The sequence below is a fragment of the Colius striatus genome, chromosome 8, assembly GCF_028858725.1.
Source record: "Colius striatus isolate bColStr4 chromosome 8, bColStr4.1.hap1, whole genome shotgun sequence".
Lineage (NCBI taxonomy): Eukaryota > Metazoa > Chordata > Aves > Coliiformes > Coliidae > Colius > Colius striatus.
In genome coordinates, this window is record NC_084766.1 from 22,439,280 (window position 1) to 22,459,002 (window position 19,723).

General features: G+C 34.6%; 1 protein-coding gene across 7 annotated transcripts in view; it reads left to right on the top strand.

The window, feature by feature from the left end:
* CPEB3 (cytoplasmic polyadenylation element binding protein 3) overlaps positions 1-19,723 on the top strand; it is an 89,028-nt gene that overhangs the window by 34,341 nt on the left and 34,964 nt on the right. For all 7 annotated transcript variants that reach the window (XM_062000929.1, XM_062000931.1, XM_062000928.1 and 4 more), the window contains exon 4: positions 8,302-8,358. In XM_062000929.1, the coding sequence (XP_061856913.1) occupies positions 8,302-8,358 (57 nt within the window). The remainder of the gene's footprint in view (positions 1-8,301; positions 8,359-19,723) is intronic.

The following is a 19,723-nucleotide window of genomic DNA, read 5'->3' on the forward strand; positions in this document are numbered from 1 at the left end:
TCACTTTGAGAAAGTAAGTGATCTACTCTGCTTCCTTTTGCTTGTTTAATTTGTCACATTTTCATTTACTTTCACCATAAAGCTTTTTGAATATACTGGATATGTACTTCAGCTTGATTTTTTTTTTTTTTTTTTAATTCAGTTCCTCATAGACATTCATGTGTGAATGCCTCTTGTGCGAGACTTCAGCTGCTCTTTCTGGAATGTTAAGCAAATCTCAGAGCTGCTACTTCTTCACTTTGCCTCCTCTGTCTTTCATAGCAAACTAGGTGTGTTTTTCCCTTTCATCTCTTCTGTTCCTCTGGCAACTATTACTGTCCTTTCTTAGGTTTTGTGCAGCTTTTTCTTGTGTAGATAGAAAGTAAAACAACCACAAATATCCTGTTCTAAAACTCAAAGAGGCAAAGAAATATAGTGAGATGGCTTTCAAATTGCTTTTTTATTTGTTTGCCTTTTGGTAAATGAGCTGTGTTTTTCTCAAAGAATTTTAGGTAACAACACTTACATATCAGTTGGCCTTATATTTACTATCCAAATTTTTAAATGGAAGAGGTGAAAAGAGGAGTATCAAACGCCTTGGATTTTGAAAACACAGAAAGATTTAGTTCTAGAAAAGCTATACGTGTCTTGGAGCCTCCAATGCATGGTATGAAGCCAGTGCAGCTATTTGAGGATCATTTCAGCCAGCCACTGGCAACCAAGTCTTCAGCGAATGTGTATTTTTAGAAGTACTTTCTGTATATGCATTCATTAGTAAAATATTGCAGGTGATTTGTCTGAAGCTTAAAACATTACTTGGAACATAGCCCCTCTTGGCATATATGCCCCCTCACATCCCAGCAGAAGCTTGGAAGAGAAATTAAGAGTCTGTCCTATTTTTTGTAGTAGTTGCTGCTTTATACCTTCTCTGAATCTGAGATATGATCAGACTTTGTCCTGCAGGCTATGGACACTGAGTTCATTTCAATGTCACCAAAGCAGATCACTTTTTAAAAGCATGATCCACTTGACCTTGAGGGGGCATGTGATTGAGTGACTTTTTTTGGGGCAGGCGTGTTGCTTTCAAGTGTGGAACAAGAGAAAGGCTGAAGTTAGTGCAGCAGAAACTAGCTGATCCTCAGTCTTGCAATACTGAATTACTTACCTGGAGTGAGTGTTAACTCAGACTGGTTGTCAGGCTGCATTAGTCCTCTCCAGCTATAAGAGATAGGGTCACTTAGTTCTTTTTTGGTTTTCTTGCTCTAAGAGAGATTTGATACCCAGCTCCGAGGTTTCTGGACTTAGAGGAATTACCAGTTTACCTATCTACCTATCATTTTGTCTTCAGCCCAGTCTTGGGAGAAGGTGTTCAGTGTCAGTTCTTACTCTGTTTTGGTCTAAAACAGCTTTCTTTTTCTTAGTTTTTCCATCCAGATAGGGGTACTCTGCTGTAGGTTCCCGTTCCCTGTAGGTTCTGTCCTCGTAGTCTGGGAGCTGTGTGACTTAACGAATTTTCATGCTTTGTGATCTATAGAATGTAAACTCATTAAAAAGGAAATCTCATTTTCTTTTCTTCCAAGTCAGTTACGCAGGCTTCCTTACCTGCTTTCTCTGCCATCAGCACTAGCTTCAACATTTTTCTTCTTTTTAAGTCAAGATTTGTAAGTCCTTTCTTCCATTCAAAAAGGAGGAAAAAAAGAAGACACTGAAGTAAAGGAATTGTTAAGCTGCTTCTAGTTAAAGATGAATTATTGTATATGGCCAAGGGTTTCTGTTTGTTCCCTGTGTCAGTCGTAACTAGGCATATATGACAGAAGATGTTTTTCCTGAATGGTCTTACTAATTTTCTGAGTTGCCAATGAAAATATACTATGCACTACAAAAAGATGGAAGAATGTTTTGCTTTAATGAGGAAGGGAAGTATTTGCAGTATTTTTAGAACCTCTTGGTAGTACTGCTTCTACCAAATGCTGTAGGACAAAAATGAATTATCACAATAGCTATGAGTAGATGCTACTTGTTACTGACGAAAACATTTCTTTCCTATATCAAAGTATCTCTTGCCTATGCTGTAATATGTCACTGTTGCATTATGTTTATCCATTTAGAACTATTGCATTACAACACAAACAGAAGCTTTCTGATCTATAAAAAATATGTTGATCAGTAGTAACTAGCAGCTGCCTTTGTTCTATTTTTAAATAAATAAAATGTTTCAGCTGTGTTAGATCATATGCTATGTGCTACTGACAGGTCATGAAAGTGAATCAAAACATACTGAGGAGAGATATCACACACTTTTGAAATATTTACTTTCAATTTACTATCATGGTAGATAAATAATATTCATGTTTTATTCTATATAAGAATGGAACAAACTTTGTAATGTGCAAATCCACAACTAGCAGAAATTCTGAGGTCTTTATAAGCATCTGTGTGACACATCTTGAGGTATCAGTATTTTGAGACAACTCATGTCCAAAGAGAGAATTTCAAGAGCAGACTTCATTAAAACTAATTTGAATGGATACTTCTACATACCGTAGAAGGATATGTAAGTTGTGTTATGTCCTAATGTTTTAGTAGAATGTACATGCTCCCTGACGGTCTTAGCATTTGTTATTCTGAGATTGTTTGAGACTTTGAATACAGAAGTACAACAGTTGAGAGGTAGAAATGGTGTCTGTGGGGAAAATTTTCTCTCGATTTTCAGCACTTAGTGTGAACACCACCCATAGATTTGCATAACAGAAAATTGAAGTTATGGGGGTTCCTACTTTTTAACTGTTGTGAAGATTGTATCATAAATTTAAAATTTCCTGTTTAACTTATGTCATTTATGAGGTTTGACAGCAGTGTTTGAAGATGATATGAAACTTATTACAATATTGTCTATATACAGAATGGACCTTAACTTTTCCATCTTGATCTTTAGCTTCAGTGCCTGCCACCAGATTTTGTTCAGCTCTAAGTGTTTGTAAGCTTTTTGTAAGCAAAGCAGTACATTTGCCACACATCCTGAGAAAAGTTAAAGTGAATGGATCATATTTATGTTTGCAGTCAGCAGCTGAACACAAAGGTTATGCAAATAGAACAAATGTCACCTCAGTCCTAGAAATAGTGCCACTCAGAACTTTTTGCAACACTTCTGTTAGAAAGAAAGGCACTGTAATGGCATTTCTCAAAATCTCAATGCTCATCAAGACACCTTTCTGTAAATGCACATGAAAACCAAGATGATTTGACAGATGTGTTTGCACACTTATCTGTATGTAAAATTAGGCCACTCAAGCTAATCCTTTTGAAGGAAACATATGAAACTCTGCCTATTTAAGGAAATACTCTCCTTTTTTTTTTTTTTAGTACAGAACATGACCGTTAAATGGTTCATATTTCTTCAATTAAAATAGGTACTTTCTTCAATAATCCTGTAGTATGATCTTGCTTTGTAATTTGCTGCTGGCATCCAGCATGTCCTTGTCTTTGACCTGCTGCATCTGTTCTGGCCAGGACTAGTGGTTTCTTTTGTTCACTTTTTTTGCTTTAAGTAGTGGTGATACAGATAACAATTTTTCCTTCATTTTATTTCTTTTTTTTTTTCATTTTACTGTTGAAGCCTGGCCACTTACAAGTAAAGCCAAATGTCTCTTTATGTTCATCAGGTCTTGTTTTTGAAGTACTAACATTTTGGAAAGATAACTATTTTCAAGCTAAAAATGTTTCCACTACTTAATACATGCAAGACTTTTGTGTTTTATTGGAGCAATGTAATTTACTTACAAAGAGTGCATTTTGTTGTATTATGTATGCTGTTATATTTTATAGTTTACTTTACTGATGGCATATATTTACTGAGTGACAGGAAGAAGTTAGTATCAGGAAGCTTGATTACTGATATTCATAGATTGTAATAATGCACTTCTGTTCACATTATCACAATATGTATTTGCACAGAAAAAAAACCCCATGGAAACCCAGTGATTCTTCATATTTCTTCATATTTCCCTTCTGGCAATAGTATTTTTGTTCTGCTCAGTATGTTAATATGTAATAGATATTTAAATCCCAAGTAGGTGTTCATAAGTATGAAAAAATGGCAGACAGACTTCAAAAAAAGGGGGAAGGTGGGGGGAAGAATAGGAAAAAAGTCCACAAATTTCTTCAGGGAGCTAGTTTTTATTTTTGTAATTCTCTATGCAGATCCTTGCTTAAATAGTTCTTGCTTTTGAAATTGTTTTGGGCATATATGTTGAGTTAGAGTAGCATCAGTTTCAGATGCCTGTATTTTTGGGAGGAAGAGGAGAGAGAATGGCATGAGGGATACTCAGGTAAAAAATTTTAATAGTCTTGTGTATACACACACATACTTCATGCTTTTTTTGACCATTTGTGAGTCATGAAGCAAAGATTCATGGCTGAGCTCTGTGTGTGTGTGTGGAGAGGGCAGTGTTAGGTCGTGCCATAAACCAGACTGCCAAATCTTTATGGATCTTCTTTCAGATGTTTAAGGGAATACTGATCTGGCTTTGATTTTTTCACTTTCCTAGGTCTAAACTTTACTCTGCCCCACTTTATGCCTGTCCATCCAAACAAATATTGCTATTTTATAATGCCCTTTGTTGGCACTAACTTTGAAATAATTTGATGGAAGTGATAAGAATGATAAAGGAGATATTATTACAAAGGAAGTATAGCAGACTTAGTCCTGTTGCCAGTTTAATTTGACCTTGCCACTGAAGTCTCTAGTCAGAACTTGTAATGAATATCAACATTCATCTTAAGAACTGTGTGGGATGAAGTTCTAATTCCCAGTAAATTTAGGACAGTTAGAAAGCAGGCCAGCTTTACTGTTTTCTGACAAATATTATACCAAATACCTATTGCTGAATTAGTGTCTAATCTTGGTGAAAAATGTGGGGTGTAAAGTGCAAGAACTTTTACTCAATATGTAACCAACAACCATTGCTTCTTGGATAGTTGATTGTAACATTATTTATAAAAGATTAAATATATGTAAAAAACCTGCAGTAGCCATAAGACTGTGCCTGATATCTGGGTTTGTTACTTCTGGAACAAGATTATTTCTCAAAGCTGTTAATGTAACTTGAAATTAAATAGATAATTAAAAATAATCAGATTATTTGTGAATGGTTTCATGAAGATATTCTTATGTGGGAAGGGTATACTTCTTAAGTTACTGGAGATGTTTCAGAATTCAGAACCATGACTTCTCTGGACATGCAGCAGAGCCAGAAAAGTCTTTCCAAATGCTGTTAGGAAAGTGAATTTAAGGAATTTAGTGTCACTAAGATAGGCAAATGAGCAGCTTGGGCTATGAAAGAACCATTAACCTTTTGTTTACACCCTGACATGTTTAAAGAACAAGATGTATACAACTGGATTTCTTTTTTTTAAAAAAAATTAGAAATTGAAAAGACATACCTAAAGGAATGATTATTGTTGCAGCCCAACTGCTGTAATATGTATGTGTTTTTATAACACACAAAATTTACTCAGTAGATAGTTACGAAACCAAGACAGGCAAACTGAAAATGACAGATGTACACTGAATACAAATAATGGGGATGTTGTTACTGGAAGGGTTCCTATTTATGACTTCAGTGAACTGCTGGAATCCATAACTTCTGTACTCTGTCTTTTCCATGTTTCTGCTTAAACTTTTGGAAGAGTAGAAGTTTTATCCAGAGATTTTATTTAAAATCTATAATTAGAAATACGAGCTTATATGGACTTCATAAAAGCCCAGGTTGCATTCGTGTGCTTTTCCTAAAATTGTTTTCTGGTGATAATTTCTGTGTTTAAAAGTACATATTACTGATTACATTTCTCAATTTTACATTGCACCTTTAAATTGATACATTTATAATTTCCTTTTTGTGGTCTCTTTTTTTCCTTTGATAATTATACAGTTTTGTAGTCTGCATATGGCTGCTTTTTTTTTTACTTGGAGAATTTGCTTCAAACAGCAAGATATTTAAATGCTAATAGAAAGGGCTATATAATTATTGGTAACAAATTCTCTTATAATTGGTGCATTGTTGGTCTCTTTTGAATGCTTTTAACATAGGTGTGTTTTGAAAGTATTCCATTAGCTTGTTTGTATAAAATTGCACTAGGGGACATCTGAAGATGCACAGAATTATCCCACACTGTTGCTTAACTCAGTGTAGAACATGTCCTTCTGCTTATGCTGCTCTGTATTTTCTACTCCTCTTAAAAGATAGCTGACAAGAACTGTTTAAAAATAGGAGGCCAAGGGCAGGTGACAAAATGTCACACAAGCAGCACCTGGTCCAGTGACAGCCTGAAGGGAGGGGAAAAAACAAACCCAGATGTCACAGATACGATTCTATTTCTGAAGCTAGTCAAACAGCAGAATTTCAGCTTAAGCAAAGAAGGGCCCATCCAACCATTATTCTTTCAAATTTTACTCATATTTTTTCATAGCAATTCCCTTTTTTCAGTTACAAGTATCAGTTTACAAGTATAGATAATTATATATTCCTTCTGTTTTTGCAAGTGATACCTGTAACCTCACGCTTGTTAATATGCTGTGAAGGAAAATGGATTGAATGTCAATCTGGCAAGATTTCTGAAATATTTTAGCACAATCTTATAGTGACTGAAATTATATATCAGCTTTAATGTTTTTGTAGTGCCAGATTAATGTGAAAATACGTACTGTAATTAGGTATTCTGTAGTGGTTAATGAAGATCTCTTTAAGAAGCTTTCCTTGAGGAGTTAGTAAAAATGGAAACTTTGTTTACCTTCCTTATGCTTTTAATATAGTGGTTGTGCTGTTTGCTTCATAGTCTTATTGTGATATCACTTTTTTTCCTAAAAGAATGGGAAAATGATAATACTAAGAAAACATGTATTTGCTTTTCTTAAACTGCTTGTTGCTTAGTTTCAGAAATGTACTGAAACTTCACATTGCATCAGTTCAGAAAGAATAGTAATTACAGCACAGCAATCTGTGACTAGAAATAGAAGGCTTTAACTTATTAATAGGAACTAAAAATGTTGGAGAAGATTTGCTGTACTTACGCTGTGTAAAAGCTTATTTCATAAAGCTTGGTTTTGTACAAGTATAGGAACTTACCAGTTATATTGGTTCTTCAGTATAGCGAGTAGGTCTTGACCTCCAGCATTTCAGTGCAAATGTAGTGAAGAAAAGTAAACTGCCTGCTTCCTTAGCTCCCAAACTTAACCACAAATCTATGAAATGGATTACAGCACTTGTAAGTGACTTGAGTTACTTAACTGTAATAAATTTTTATGTGGCTATGATGGTCTTCGTATATCTTTTTCTAAACAAGGACTATTAGTGATTACAGCTTTCAAATTGTTTCAGAGGGGTTAATTAAGAAAGTCTTGTTACAAAGTTCCTTCAGGGTAGGTTTTTAATACTTGAGCTCAGTTAAAGAATATCTAAAACTAATCTCAACAGTAGCAGAGCTGACTCGTTTCTTGCTTTAACTGTAAAAGCAGATTTTGATGGACAAAGTCTGCTTTTAATCAAAGTAACCATATGTGAACTTGTTCCCACATCCAGTTCCTGAAGTCAGAAATCTTCTTAAGCCAACTTTTCCATTGTTAAATCTCACCTGAGGGAATTAGTACTGCTTTGCATCTCTCTGTCTTCCTGGAAACTGGCATCAGCAGAGTTAATTTGAATTTCACCATGAACTTGCTGTATATGATGGTCCATATTATGGATCAAGAATAAATATTTTTCAAAGTGCATGTGAATGTATTCCATGAGAACAGCGCTCCCTCCAACCCTGTGTCTTATCTCAAATTGTAAGTAATAGCAGATTCTTAGGGAAGAATACAAAAACAGGGTGTAAACACTCTGTCTCCAATGTTCTGTTAACTCTGCTTAAGCTTCTGGTGAGCTTCTAGTGTCACAGATAGTATGGAAAATAGTTATTTATTTTTACCAATTGAGTGGCACTTTTGTAATGCTATACTTGTTATTTGAAGCTACTGTAAATGGCATAACTGCAACAAGGTCTTATTTTGTAAGGGTAAACATACTTGTACAAAACAAAGGAGTGTATTCAAAAATGTTTATTTCATTGTTTATTTTGTGGTTTTTCAGTATTTTAAATACATAACACTAAAGCTACTAGGATGTTAAATATCATAACTGTATATTCTTGGGGAAGTTGTCTTCAGTAGATGGAAGAAGATTTAACTACCCTGATTGTTCATTCCCTTGAGAAGTTTTTCAGATTAATGCATTTAATTCAGTTTTTAAGTAAAAACATTAAAAGTAGCTTTTATTTACATTGCAGGGCGTATGGGAATAAACTTCCATCATCCAGGAACAGACAATATTATGGCTCTTAATAGTAAGTAGTTAATATCTAGTGATTAATATTGTCATGTTGATTATTATTTCTTACTGTGTATGTAGCTGTACAGTGAGTCATAAATGGGTATAATAATAATATTTATAAAGAAGTTTATGTGCATTCTCTTAAAATGATTTTCATAAAGCAGTCATCTCTGATTTTGTTGGTAGAATTGGTGATTCTTTACATCAGCTTTATAATACCTTTGTGTTTCACTGGAAGCTTCATAATGCCTGCTATAGATAATATCGCAAAACAATCTCTGTTGTTCCCTCTTTCATGGGTGTGTTCGTGTGTTAAATGTGCAGCTTCAATTTCTGATACCTCTCCAGGTGTATTTCTTCTTGTTGGGACGAGTTGTTACAAGTTTTGCACACAATTACACTGACTGATGGAGATTACTTTGTTGGTTTATCTAAAACCTTATGTAGACATCTAAATAATGAATATTATTATGAGGCTGAACCTCATTGAAAGATTATTGCTTTTGTTTGTATTGGGGAAAAAAAATAATTGAAAATCCAGTCATGAACACCTTGTTCAAAAAACCTGCCAAATTATCTGAGGGCTCTAGAGACAGCCTTGTATCATGTAGTGGAGGTAGGGTGGGAGACAGGGTGCGAGACACCACCAGCATAATGTAGAACTGAACTATGCAAATCAAAGCATAGTTTTTGTCCACCTAATTATAAGAAATAGTAACTATTTTAAAATACCTAGTTTTAGTTACAATGTTACATTAGAGGTGTGAGGATTAATTTACAAATTTCTCTAATTCTTTTTTCCTTTGCACTGTTTATATGAGTTATACTGTATATAGTTGAAAACTGCAGCTTTTTGTGTAGTACTAATCAAAAGTTTAAAATAATTTATCAGTGTGAAAAACTGAAAATTTGTAATAGACAAGATGTGAGTTTTAACATTTGGTTTTAAATGCCAGTTTTTGGAACCTGTAAAATTTTCGTTACTTGTCCTCTTTTTCTTAGTTTTACACTGTTAATGATGTGGGAATATTTTGTAGAATTTCTGTTGTCATAGTATTCATGCCCAATTGTCTTGTGAGTATGTTAAATTTTGGACAATCAAGTAGTAAACTGGGAGAAGTGCTCCATTTAATTAGACTTCATTAAAAGAGGAAGGTGTTCATGTGGGTGTGCATGTGTATAAGTAAGTTCTGCACAGGGCAGTCTGCTGATGAATTCTGGTCTCAGAATATATTCGATCTAAGGTGGACATTTCAATAAGCTGATTGTAATAGTAATAGGATTGGGAAGATGGGAGACTTTGAATTTTGGTTGACTTTTAAAAATTGACAATCGCAATGGAATCTATAACAGTATTTCTTACAAAGTCTTCTACGGAATTTTGAAACACAAGAATGAAAAACTGATACAAAAAGCTGTACTTAATAGTGTACTATATTAAATCGGGGTGTTTCTTCTTGTGACAGGTGATTTTTATCCTAAATTAATAAATGTATTATCTTCTGATTTCTGTCATTGCTAAATAAAGTTTAAAATAAAAAATAACCCCAAGCAAGTTGCCTTTGTAATGGAAAGAATATTTAAGAAACTGTTTCTTCCTGTCTAATTACTTTAAAATTTTTGCAGCACCTTATATAATCTAATTGTTTATGAAAAATATTTATCCTTTGCAGCTATAGTCCTGGTGTACAGCTCAAATATTAGTATAGCTAACTGAGGGACCTTAACAAAATATATTCATGCATTTCCAGTATTTAAATTGTTGTGGGTTTATGGAAATATTAATTGTTTACAGACTTACATAAACCTGGAATCACAAATATGCAGTTTATGCAAAATAGTAGCAATGGTTCTTGTAAATGAAATTCAATGCAACTTAAAAGTCTGGATAAGCTCCTGCATATTTTCCCTGTCCTACATCTCTGCTCCCTCTCATTCTTCACTCAGCAAGGTCACACCATTTTTGGCCATTATTTAGAGCCCATAAGCCAGAATTATTGTACTGTGAAACCTATTGGATTTTGCTTTTAAATCTTTGAAAAGCTGAGAATAAAAGCAAGTATTCAAGTACATAAACTTAAAAATTGCTTTCTGTGATTTAAATGTTTTTTTGTATGCAGATAAAAATGAGAAATTGAAAGCTACGTAATTCCCATGCGATACATTACCTTTGTCATGGGGAAATATACTGAGGAAAGTTAGTCCAAGAATAAATTTTCTTTCTTGTGCTGGAAGGGTTGTGATTTGCTATTTTAAAAAAAACAAGTAAAATAAAAACTCCACAAAAATATTTAATCCCAGTAATTTTTGGAACAATTTTGAGAACTTGTGTAACTTCTTTAAATCGTAATACTTGTAATATCTATATATAATTTCTGTGAAACCAAACACTGTCTGCGGAATCTTGAAATCCAACCTTCACATTCTATTTGTAGTCACTGCTACATAAGCATTTTTCCTCTTTTCCCCTGAAGACACAATAATAGTCTTTAAGATTTGTCATTCAGAGCTCTACTTCTCACTTAAGAATATCACAGAATCACAGAAAAAGGAACCATCTGTACTTTTCATAGATGTTTCCAATACTAATTAAAAGTTATGTTTACAATAGTAAGCAAAACCTGAAAAGAAATTAATTTACTTCAAGAAAATGAACTGAAAGGTGTCCTCCATCCCCTTCTCTTGCTAGTGTTCACTCTCTTTTGCAGCTAAATGTTTCTGCAACCATTACTTCTGTCTGGGGGACACTGGACATTCTCTTGAGTTAATCTGTGCTTGTTTTGAATTAGCTGTATAAATAGGATTAAATGGTCAGCATGAATACAGAGTCAGCTGCATGGTAGGTAGTGAGCTATCTTGAATGCTTCTTATGAACTCTAGAAAGCCAACAATAAACTTTAGTGAAAGAGAAGTATAGTAGGTGAAAAATGGAGACAGGGAATAAATGAGGGCATGTTCTTTATAAGAAAGCATTGAGCTATATTCCTGGGATCTCAAACAAATGTCTGTAAAATGATTTTAGTCTAAAGGTAGTAAAACCAAAAAATGATAAAAACCTCTTTGTGAAATGAAGGAATTTAGTTTTTCCTAAAGCTCCTCTGTACGGTGACTTTGCACTGCTGTTGGGCTTCAAATGTTCCATCTGTTTCCAATGTTCATTCTTGTCTCGTATGAAAATGTGTCATCTGTAAGGTCTGTTACTATTTGCTCTCCATCTGACTGTCTTCTTTTCATTAGTGTCATTTAGTTCAGTTTGTTCTGAGTAAAGTTATTTGAAAAATACATTAAGGCAAGCATTTGTGTCATCTTCTTAGATGTTTGTGCAGAGTTTTTGATTTTGTTTATTAATATAGATAATAATTATATGGGGAAGTCATCTTGCAGAGACAGAAAATATAATGGCAGCAAAACGATTTCATTTTCTATTTTCATTCATCTGTTGGTTTTAAAATTGTCTTATCTCCTTAAGAGCTGTTGTACTTCACTCCTCCTATATTCTGATGTATTGTTTTCAAACACAGGTAGTATTTAGCTATAAGAAAGTTGCTGAAGTAACATTTTGTATTTAAATCTTTTGGCAATGCTATTAGTATACCTTGAAAGGAATCACTCCAAATAGAAAGTTTATTGAATTATTTTTATCTTGCAAAATCTTGTGTTGGAAGTTTAAGAGCTAATAGAAGCTTAGGTTTTATAGTGATAATATTTCATTAAAATGAAATTTCACGAGGCATCAGTCTCTTCCAGTTGTTTGGCACCAGCCTATAGGAATTTGCTGAGCTCTTCAGCCCAATTGCCAACTTGGGTTACTAATGTGTTACTAGCTTATTAACATATAAGGAATAGTAGAAAGGAATAGAAGACAGCTAATATGGTTTGAAAAACTAGACCTAAACATTAATTGTGAAGAGTTCAGAGTTGATTTAACTGGAGGAGAAAAAATGAATAATGTGAAATGTGACATAGCAAAGGTATCAAAGTTCGTAATAGTTCCAGAGTATGCTGTCACTTTACATGTAGCCTTGTTAAGCTTTATAGAACCAGCTGTACAAACAGTATTGATGCTGCCTTGGGGGCTGTGAGGTGGACTAGCTAATATCTCGGTCCCTTCTATACCCGTTTAATTAAAAAATAAAAAAGAGAGTGGAAGGCATGGTAGCAATTGCTTTTGTATTCTTTCTTTCCTTCCGTTTTTTTTTATATTAGCATCTGCACTTTCTGAGATCTGATTTGGCTGTGACTGAAGGTAGTATCTCTTATCAGTGGCTGATAAAAGTCTTTTTCTAACAAAGATTTTAAAAAATTCTTCTTTTTAATCCATCTTCATAGCTGTTTACTACCTTCTTGTTTGTTTGTTTTTCCACCACTTTTCCTGCTTCATAACCTCACCAATGTACTTTCTATGTGATCCTCTCTGTTGTGGGTGAATGCCATCTGTTTCTGCAGAATTTTAAGAACATGATTTGCCAGGCTATTCCACAGACATTATATACGATGCTAGAAGAGATGAGATGGCAGTCCAGAATTAGGTTTGGTAGACTGAAAGCAGTATGAAGGAAGTTCTTACCAACCTGACTGTTAGAAATGTGAGGTTTATCGTGAATCTATTTTTTAAACAAGAACGAAATAGATAGGCCGTCCCTGCAGCACAGATGCTTGACTGCTCAGTGCGCCTAAGGAAGGAAAACCTAAGCTGTTTAAACAATAGTTTTGCATATCAAATGCAAGTCAAGTGTTTGATCAAGTGTTTGAGGTCCAATGTGTGAGCCTTAGCTGCATACAGCTTGCATGTAAATGGTATTTTTCTGATGATGGGATTCAGTTATATATGTATGTCAGTATATGTTATTGGGGACGCTGTAGCAATGCTTGCACTGCTAGCATTGGAAAAAACAATGGACCAGAAGGGGCTGTTAAGGCTAATATTACCAAATAATCCCAGTGCCCATCTGTACATTCAGCCCATCTATCAGTAGAAACCAAGAATCACTTTTTGAACCATCCTAAGATGAGCAATAATTTGTCTTGATTCCAAACCCCAAATTATTTGGATTATATGTTTTTTTCAAAGGCCTCTTTAAAAAGGCTGGAGGTTAGAAGTCATATTTGGCAACAACTTTTCTGGCCATAGAAAAAGAGGAAGAGCGAGCATTATTTTCTTAAATAAAGTGTTCTGTTACATCGCTTATCCCCTCAAATATCAAATGCTGAAACATGCTGAAGTAAAAATAATTGCAAATGCTGTCAATGAAAAAGTGGTGTGAGTGTTCTACAAATAACAGATGAATATCTAGCAATCTTTATTTGGAAACAAATAGATTTCTGTGCACATAAAGCTCAGTACAAACATACTATGGCAAGGAACCCAAAAGTGAATATAGTGAACCCAGTTTAATTGTTTTCTGTCCCAAATCTTATTTTCCCTCATACTATTAAGCACGTGAGGTTTATCGTGTCATGTTCATTTATCAGCTTGCTGCTTATTTAGATAAAATTCAGAAAGTGTTTTTGAAGAAATAATATTTTATATGTGGTAAATTGATACTTGCACATCTTTGTGTGCAAACTGTTCTTGTCAACCTTGACTTCTATTTTAGTTAGTAAAAAAGTTGAATTTCTTCTAAACTGTTTTTGTGCATGTAATTTTTTTATGTTGATTCCTGCAAATTAAGTGACTCAAACTGCTTCCACTTTACTGCTTTAATATACCTCCAGCTGTATAAAAATCCACTTTTTAAATCAAATGTTCCTTCTCTAGCTCTTATTCAGTGATTTATTTTATGTTTCTTTCCACATTTTGACAGTTTGTTAGATAACCTTGACCATTCAGACAGAGTAGCATGGACAGAATGAGTGATCAAAAAGCAAACTATTGATTTGTCTTGCAATTGCAACTATGGTTTTTCCACATGGGTAATTTGAGACAGGTTGGTGACTGGTAGATACTCTTAAAATCATAAAGGTATAAAAACCACTTATTTACATTATAGCAAATGAATTGACTGAAATTAACAAACTCAGGAATGTTTCCCCAAGGACCTTTGAATATGTCTCCTAAAGTTTAAAGGAAGTCTAGTACTTTATGAACATAAAATATCCATATGTCTCATCTCAGAGTTTTATTATGGCCCAAAGGAAACCTTCAAATCACTTGATATTAATTCTGACTATGTTGCATGCACTTCTTGCATCTGCATTTCTTGTTATGTGCACGCAAATAATTGATCTCAGTCTGCATATTTTAATGACGTTAAAATAGAGTTCTTAGATTATTCTGTTCATTTACTTCTCATTACTTTAGCAAAACAAATTCTTCAGTGAGTTCAAGGTGTGTGCTGCAGTGATATTGTTATAGCAAAGATACATTGCATATTTGTACTTGTTTCTAACACCTTTGCTCAGATGGTTAATTGTCACTAGTGTTGTAATCCACTTATACGCTTGCAGATCTCTAAGAACTTCAGAGACGCACTATTGAAAATAGTGAGCTTGATATACTTTTCTTTCTGATGTTAGAACTCAAACTGTCCTAAAGGAAGTGGTGTTCTGAACTGCTGACTTGTTTCAAGATTACAGCTGAGTCTTTTAAGTTAGAAATAAGATTCTGGTATCTTGTAAATCAAGGAAGTTCCCAGTCTTGTCAAATAAACTTTTATTTAGACCTACTAGCTCCAAAATTTTTAATCTGGAAATGTAGACTTTTAAAAAATTTTCATAGATAATGCTGTTTTAAGAGATGTCTAAGATTTTCTCAAGGTGTCTCTCTTTGATATTGTGGACACATTGTTATATGAACAAGACCAGTACCAACAGTGAAGAAAGAATGTGACCTGGTTTCAGCTGGGGTAGAGTTAATTCTCTTCCTAGTATAGTATGGTCCAGGACTGCATTTTGGATTTATGTTGAGACCACTGCTGATAATACAAGGATGTTTTAGTTGCTACTGAGCAGTGCTTGCACAGTGACAAAGCCTTTTCTGCTCCTCACCCTGCCCTGCCAGCAAGTGGACTGGGAATGCACAAGAAGCTGGGAGGGAGCATGACCAGTACAGCTGAGTGAAACTGACTGTTCCATACCATAGAATGCAATGCCCAGTATATAAACTGGGAGGAGTAGGTTGGGAGGGGCAGACCACTGCTCAGGCACTGGTCACTGAGTGGTGAGCAATTTCCCTTCAGTTTTATTTTCTTCTCTGCCTCTCTGTTATAATTCTTTTCATTACTATTATTAGAATATTTTGTTATTTGTGTTATTATTATATTTTATTTTCATTTTAGTTAGTAACTGTTCTTATGTCAACCCAGAGTATTACTTTATTTTTCACCAATTCTTCCCGTCATCCCACTGCAGGATGAGGTGAGCCAGTAGCTGTGTGGTGCTTAGTTGCTGGCTGGGGTTAAATAATGACTCAAAATACTTTCTATTAAGTTTTCCATAAAATGTGATAATACAAATAAATGGAGTCACTTATTTCTGTATTTCAAATTACCTGATCAGATTTACTTTTAATTACGAAATTGAAAGAGTGTAGATCTACTTCTTTTGAATTAATGTTTTACGGATTCACAGATTTCTTGCTTCCTTGAAATGCCAACTATTTGATTTGTATACAGACAAAATCTTGTATTATAATAAAGCAATGAAAGAAAACGAGGGAAGAAATCTCACTGAGATCAGATGTCAGTAATTTGTAAGTCACTATTTTATTTGTCATGCAAGATCTCATGGCTTAGACATTTTAGTTCACCTGAAACAAAGAAAAACATTAAAGGGATGTGCCAAACGAGTAAAAGTCCAACATAATTTAATAACATTATAATAAATGTGTTTTCAGTTTTGTCATTTTGCAGAATTCTTCTAGTAAGGAGCGTCATGCAGTTTTCAGGCTCAAGCACAAACTAATCCTGTCCATACCTCTGAGAAAATCTGTGAAGAAAATTTTTCACAGCTTGTCAGTTTTATGTTGCTGATTTAATGAATCTGGTTTAAAAGACAAGTAAAAAAAATTAATTTGGCAATATTATCGCCTATATGAACATACTGGAATTACATCAGCTTCTCTATAGACTTAAGTTATTGGATTTTTAATAAGGTTTGATGCATTGAAGTTTTTCTCAAAAGTTTTCTCTTGCAAGTTATTCATTAAGCCATAACGAAACTGAAGAAACCTTTTGATCTGCTTGATGTAGGTCAGCAATAATTAAGTTTCTAAACAGAGCATTTTCTTGATGGTGGTGATAGTAAGATTGAATACATCTCAGCATGTGATTGATTTGCTTCATGAAAAAATACATTTCAAGAGGTGATTGTGTTTCAGTCAAGCTTGTTAAACATTCTACCTTGTATAGCTAGTTGTCCTCTCAGGAGAACTTTTACCCACAGTTTCTCATCCGTAAAAGTTAAACCCTTAACTAGAGATCAAGCTGGTAGAGTTAATACTCATTGTTGTACATGACTTAACATCTGGTATCTCCAGGAGATTAAGTAAGCTGGCTTTTGTTTTCATAAGTGTTTCTTAACTTCAAGGCCTTGGTTCACAGGGATATTGAACTTCTAAGTTACTATTATGAGTTCTTGTACTGATGTATTGTGTCAGCTTTTAATTGAATCATGTCAGATGATACATGTTTCTAGGCTGAGGTTTTATGTAGTCAGCGACTGATACCTATTTTCCCCAAGTGTCACTGATAATAGAAAATAAAAATAACAGTGTTCTCTTGAAACTGTAGTAAACAGTGCATACTAGCCAGCCCAAGTGCAGGTGTGGTTTGAGGCCAGAATAGTAAACCAGTACAAGCCCTAATGCATGCATAGTTTGGTTTGGTTGTTGTGGTGTTTTGGTTTGGTTTTTTTGGTTTTTTTTTGTGGAAAAGTGTATGGAATACTCCTATTCCATAGGAAGAAGTTAAACCAGTGACAACACATGGCTTTGGGTTTTTGAGGTTTTTAGCTTTACCTAAGGTTGAAGCTAATGAGGCTGATAACAATAGTTTCACTTACCTGTTTCAATTTTCTCTTTCCCCTTTGGAAACTTAATTTTATGCTTTTACTTTAGGGAATGCTAAACTGTTGTTCACCGTGTTCCACAGAGCTAGAACTAATGGGGCAATTGGTGAAACTTCCAGTAGATCCCTTTAAAGCCCACAAAAAGAAGTGCTTCTGTAGTTTTCTTTTGGAACGTGCTGCCACAGGTATTTGTGGAAGTAGATAATATCAACAGGTTCAAAAAAGCGTTAGACAAATTATTAACAAAAGTCCTTTAAGGAGATATTAGAAGTAGGCGAGAGTGTGCCTTCTAACACGTTTCATCCGAAGACTAGGAATACTAAGTAACAGAAGAGAAACATATCACTGATAGTGGCCAGTCTAACATCCTTTTTCTGAATTCACTATTGAAGACTGACTACTTGTCTGAATGATTCATTGATCTTAGCCAGCAGTGCACTGCATATGAGCTCTCCTAGGTATTCTAGCTCAGCTGTATGGTTCATATCTATGCTTAAACATACAGTAAGAATAAGTTTATGAGAGTATGTTTTAGTCTAAGTCTCTTCTTTTCTGTAGGTTGTCACTTGGTTTCATCTCTCTCAAATTAACTGCAGAACACCTGCCTTACTAATAATAATTCTCAGAAACCATTTGTGCAATTCTGGTATTTATTTAGATGGTTTGCTTTTATCACACAAATTACACAATGTCCCTTTTTGTATTGGAACATTCCAACACAAACAACAGGGCAAATCCAAACTTATTCCCAGCCTAAATAGTGAGCTGAAGAATGAAGGTTGATACACAATAGACAATGTTCTGTTGCTTGATTGTGTTCTTGGTTTTCAGAATGTATATCAACTGAGCGAGAGTCACACTGTGGATGTTCTGGTCCTGTGCCTTCCCAGATTGTTAGGTCACTCCTTCATTCTGAATCCTTGAGGGCTGTCTTCTGTGGATGTGTGCTTGTGTGTCATGCAGCTTTGCTTATGTTATCTCAAGTTTTGTGGTTCTTCATAGAATTTTGCAAATGTGTTTTTACCACTGGTAGACCCCTTCCCCCTTGACTTCCAGGTAGATGTTTGCAAAATGCAAGCCTTTAAAGTTGTTTTTAATCAGTTTGGTACAGCTTTCTTTGAGATGCAGTTAAAATTTTAGTATTTCAGTTGAGCCTGTTTGGGTTTATCGCAACAATGGGTAATCTTAGCTGCAGCCTTTGGGGAATTGCAACAGCATCAGCACTAAATTTACTTAATTGCATTGCAAGACTTGGGGTTTGAGGAGTTTATTTTCCTTCTTTGTTAAAAGTTTAGAATTCTGTTCTCCAATATACAATTTTCTGTTTGTAAAAAAAACACACAACTTCTGGGATGAGGTGAGTTAATAGTTTCCTAAGAGTTATCAGGAGGTTAAAAAAAAGAATGTATCATTCCTTTGTGTTTGAGTACATGGAATTTGGGACATAATGGTTACATAACTTTTTACATGTAAGTTAAAGAAAGTTGCAAAGGTATGGAGAAACACTAACAGTGGTGATCATTCTGAGAGTTGCACAACAGATCAATGCCTGCTTGCAAAATTTTCCTGTTTTACGTGGGAAAATGTGCTTGTTGCTTCTTCAAGAAGTTGTTTTCATTAGTAATGTAATGTTATATGAGGTACCTAAGAAGGAATCACTCTTGTGCTGAATTTTGAAAGCCTTCAGGAGGTGTTTTTTGTGCAAACCATATTCATATTTGGCACTGAAACTTGTATATGGGAATGGCTTCTTCAGTGGTAGTGGGAGCTCCCAGTGCCTTTTTTTCCCCTTCTATTGGAATTGCCCAGGAGACAAAGTAACTGCAGATACGTAACACCTAGGCATTTAATTGTTTATATTAGTGCAATGGTTGTCTCATTGACTCTCAAATGTCTTCAGTCAAGAATAATTTCTAAACTGTTTGTTTTCTAAAGTATTTACTGAAACTGAAGGCATTATGAAATTTACCTGATGAACTGTTCCTTCTATTAAATCCATTGTGCTCTAAACTTTGACTTGCAAAGAAGATGGGTATTTTTATTGTCTCAAATGACATTCTTATCTTGCATCCCATGCAAACAACGTAATAGAGTGTTGACATTCTTAAGTTGCTGTGCTGAATTGTCAGCTTATTGGTAAAAGTAACATGTTCATGTGAACACAGGATAAAATTATATGTGTGCATATAAGGAAAGGTGAAGTAGGTGGTGGAATGCCTTGGAACATGCATTGCAAGATGGAAATAGGAAAATGGGAAGAATTGAAGGTTTTTTGCTAGAGGACACTTGGGATATAGAGGGAGGAAGTGAGAACTATATGTAGTGGCTAAGATGGATTGAAGGGAGAGCTAAAGGAATGACACGTATAAACC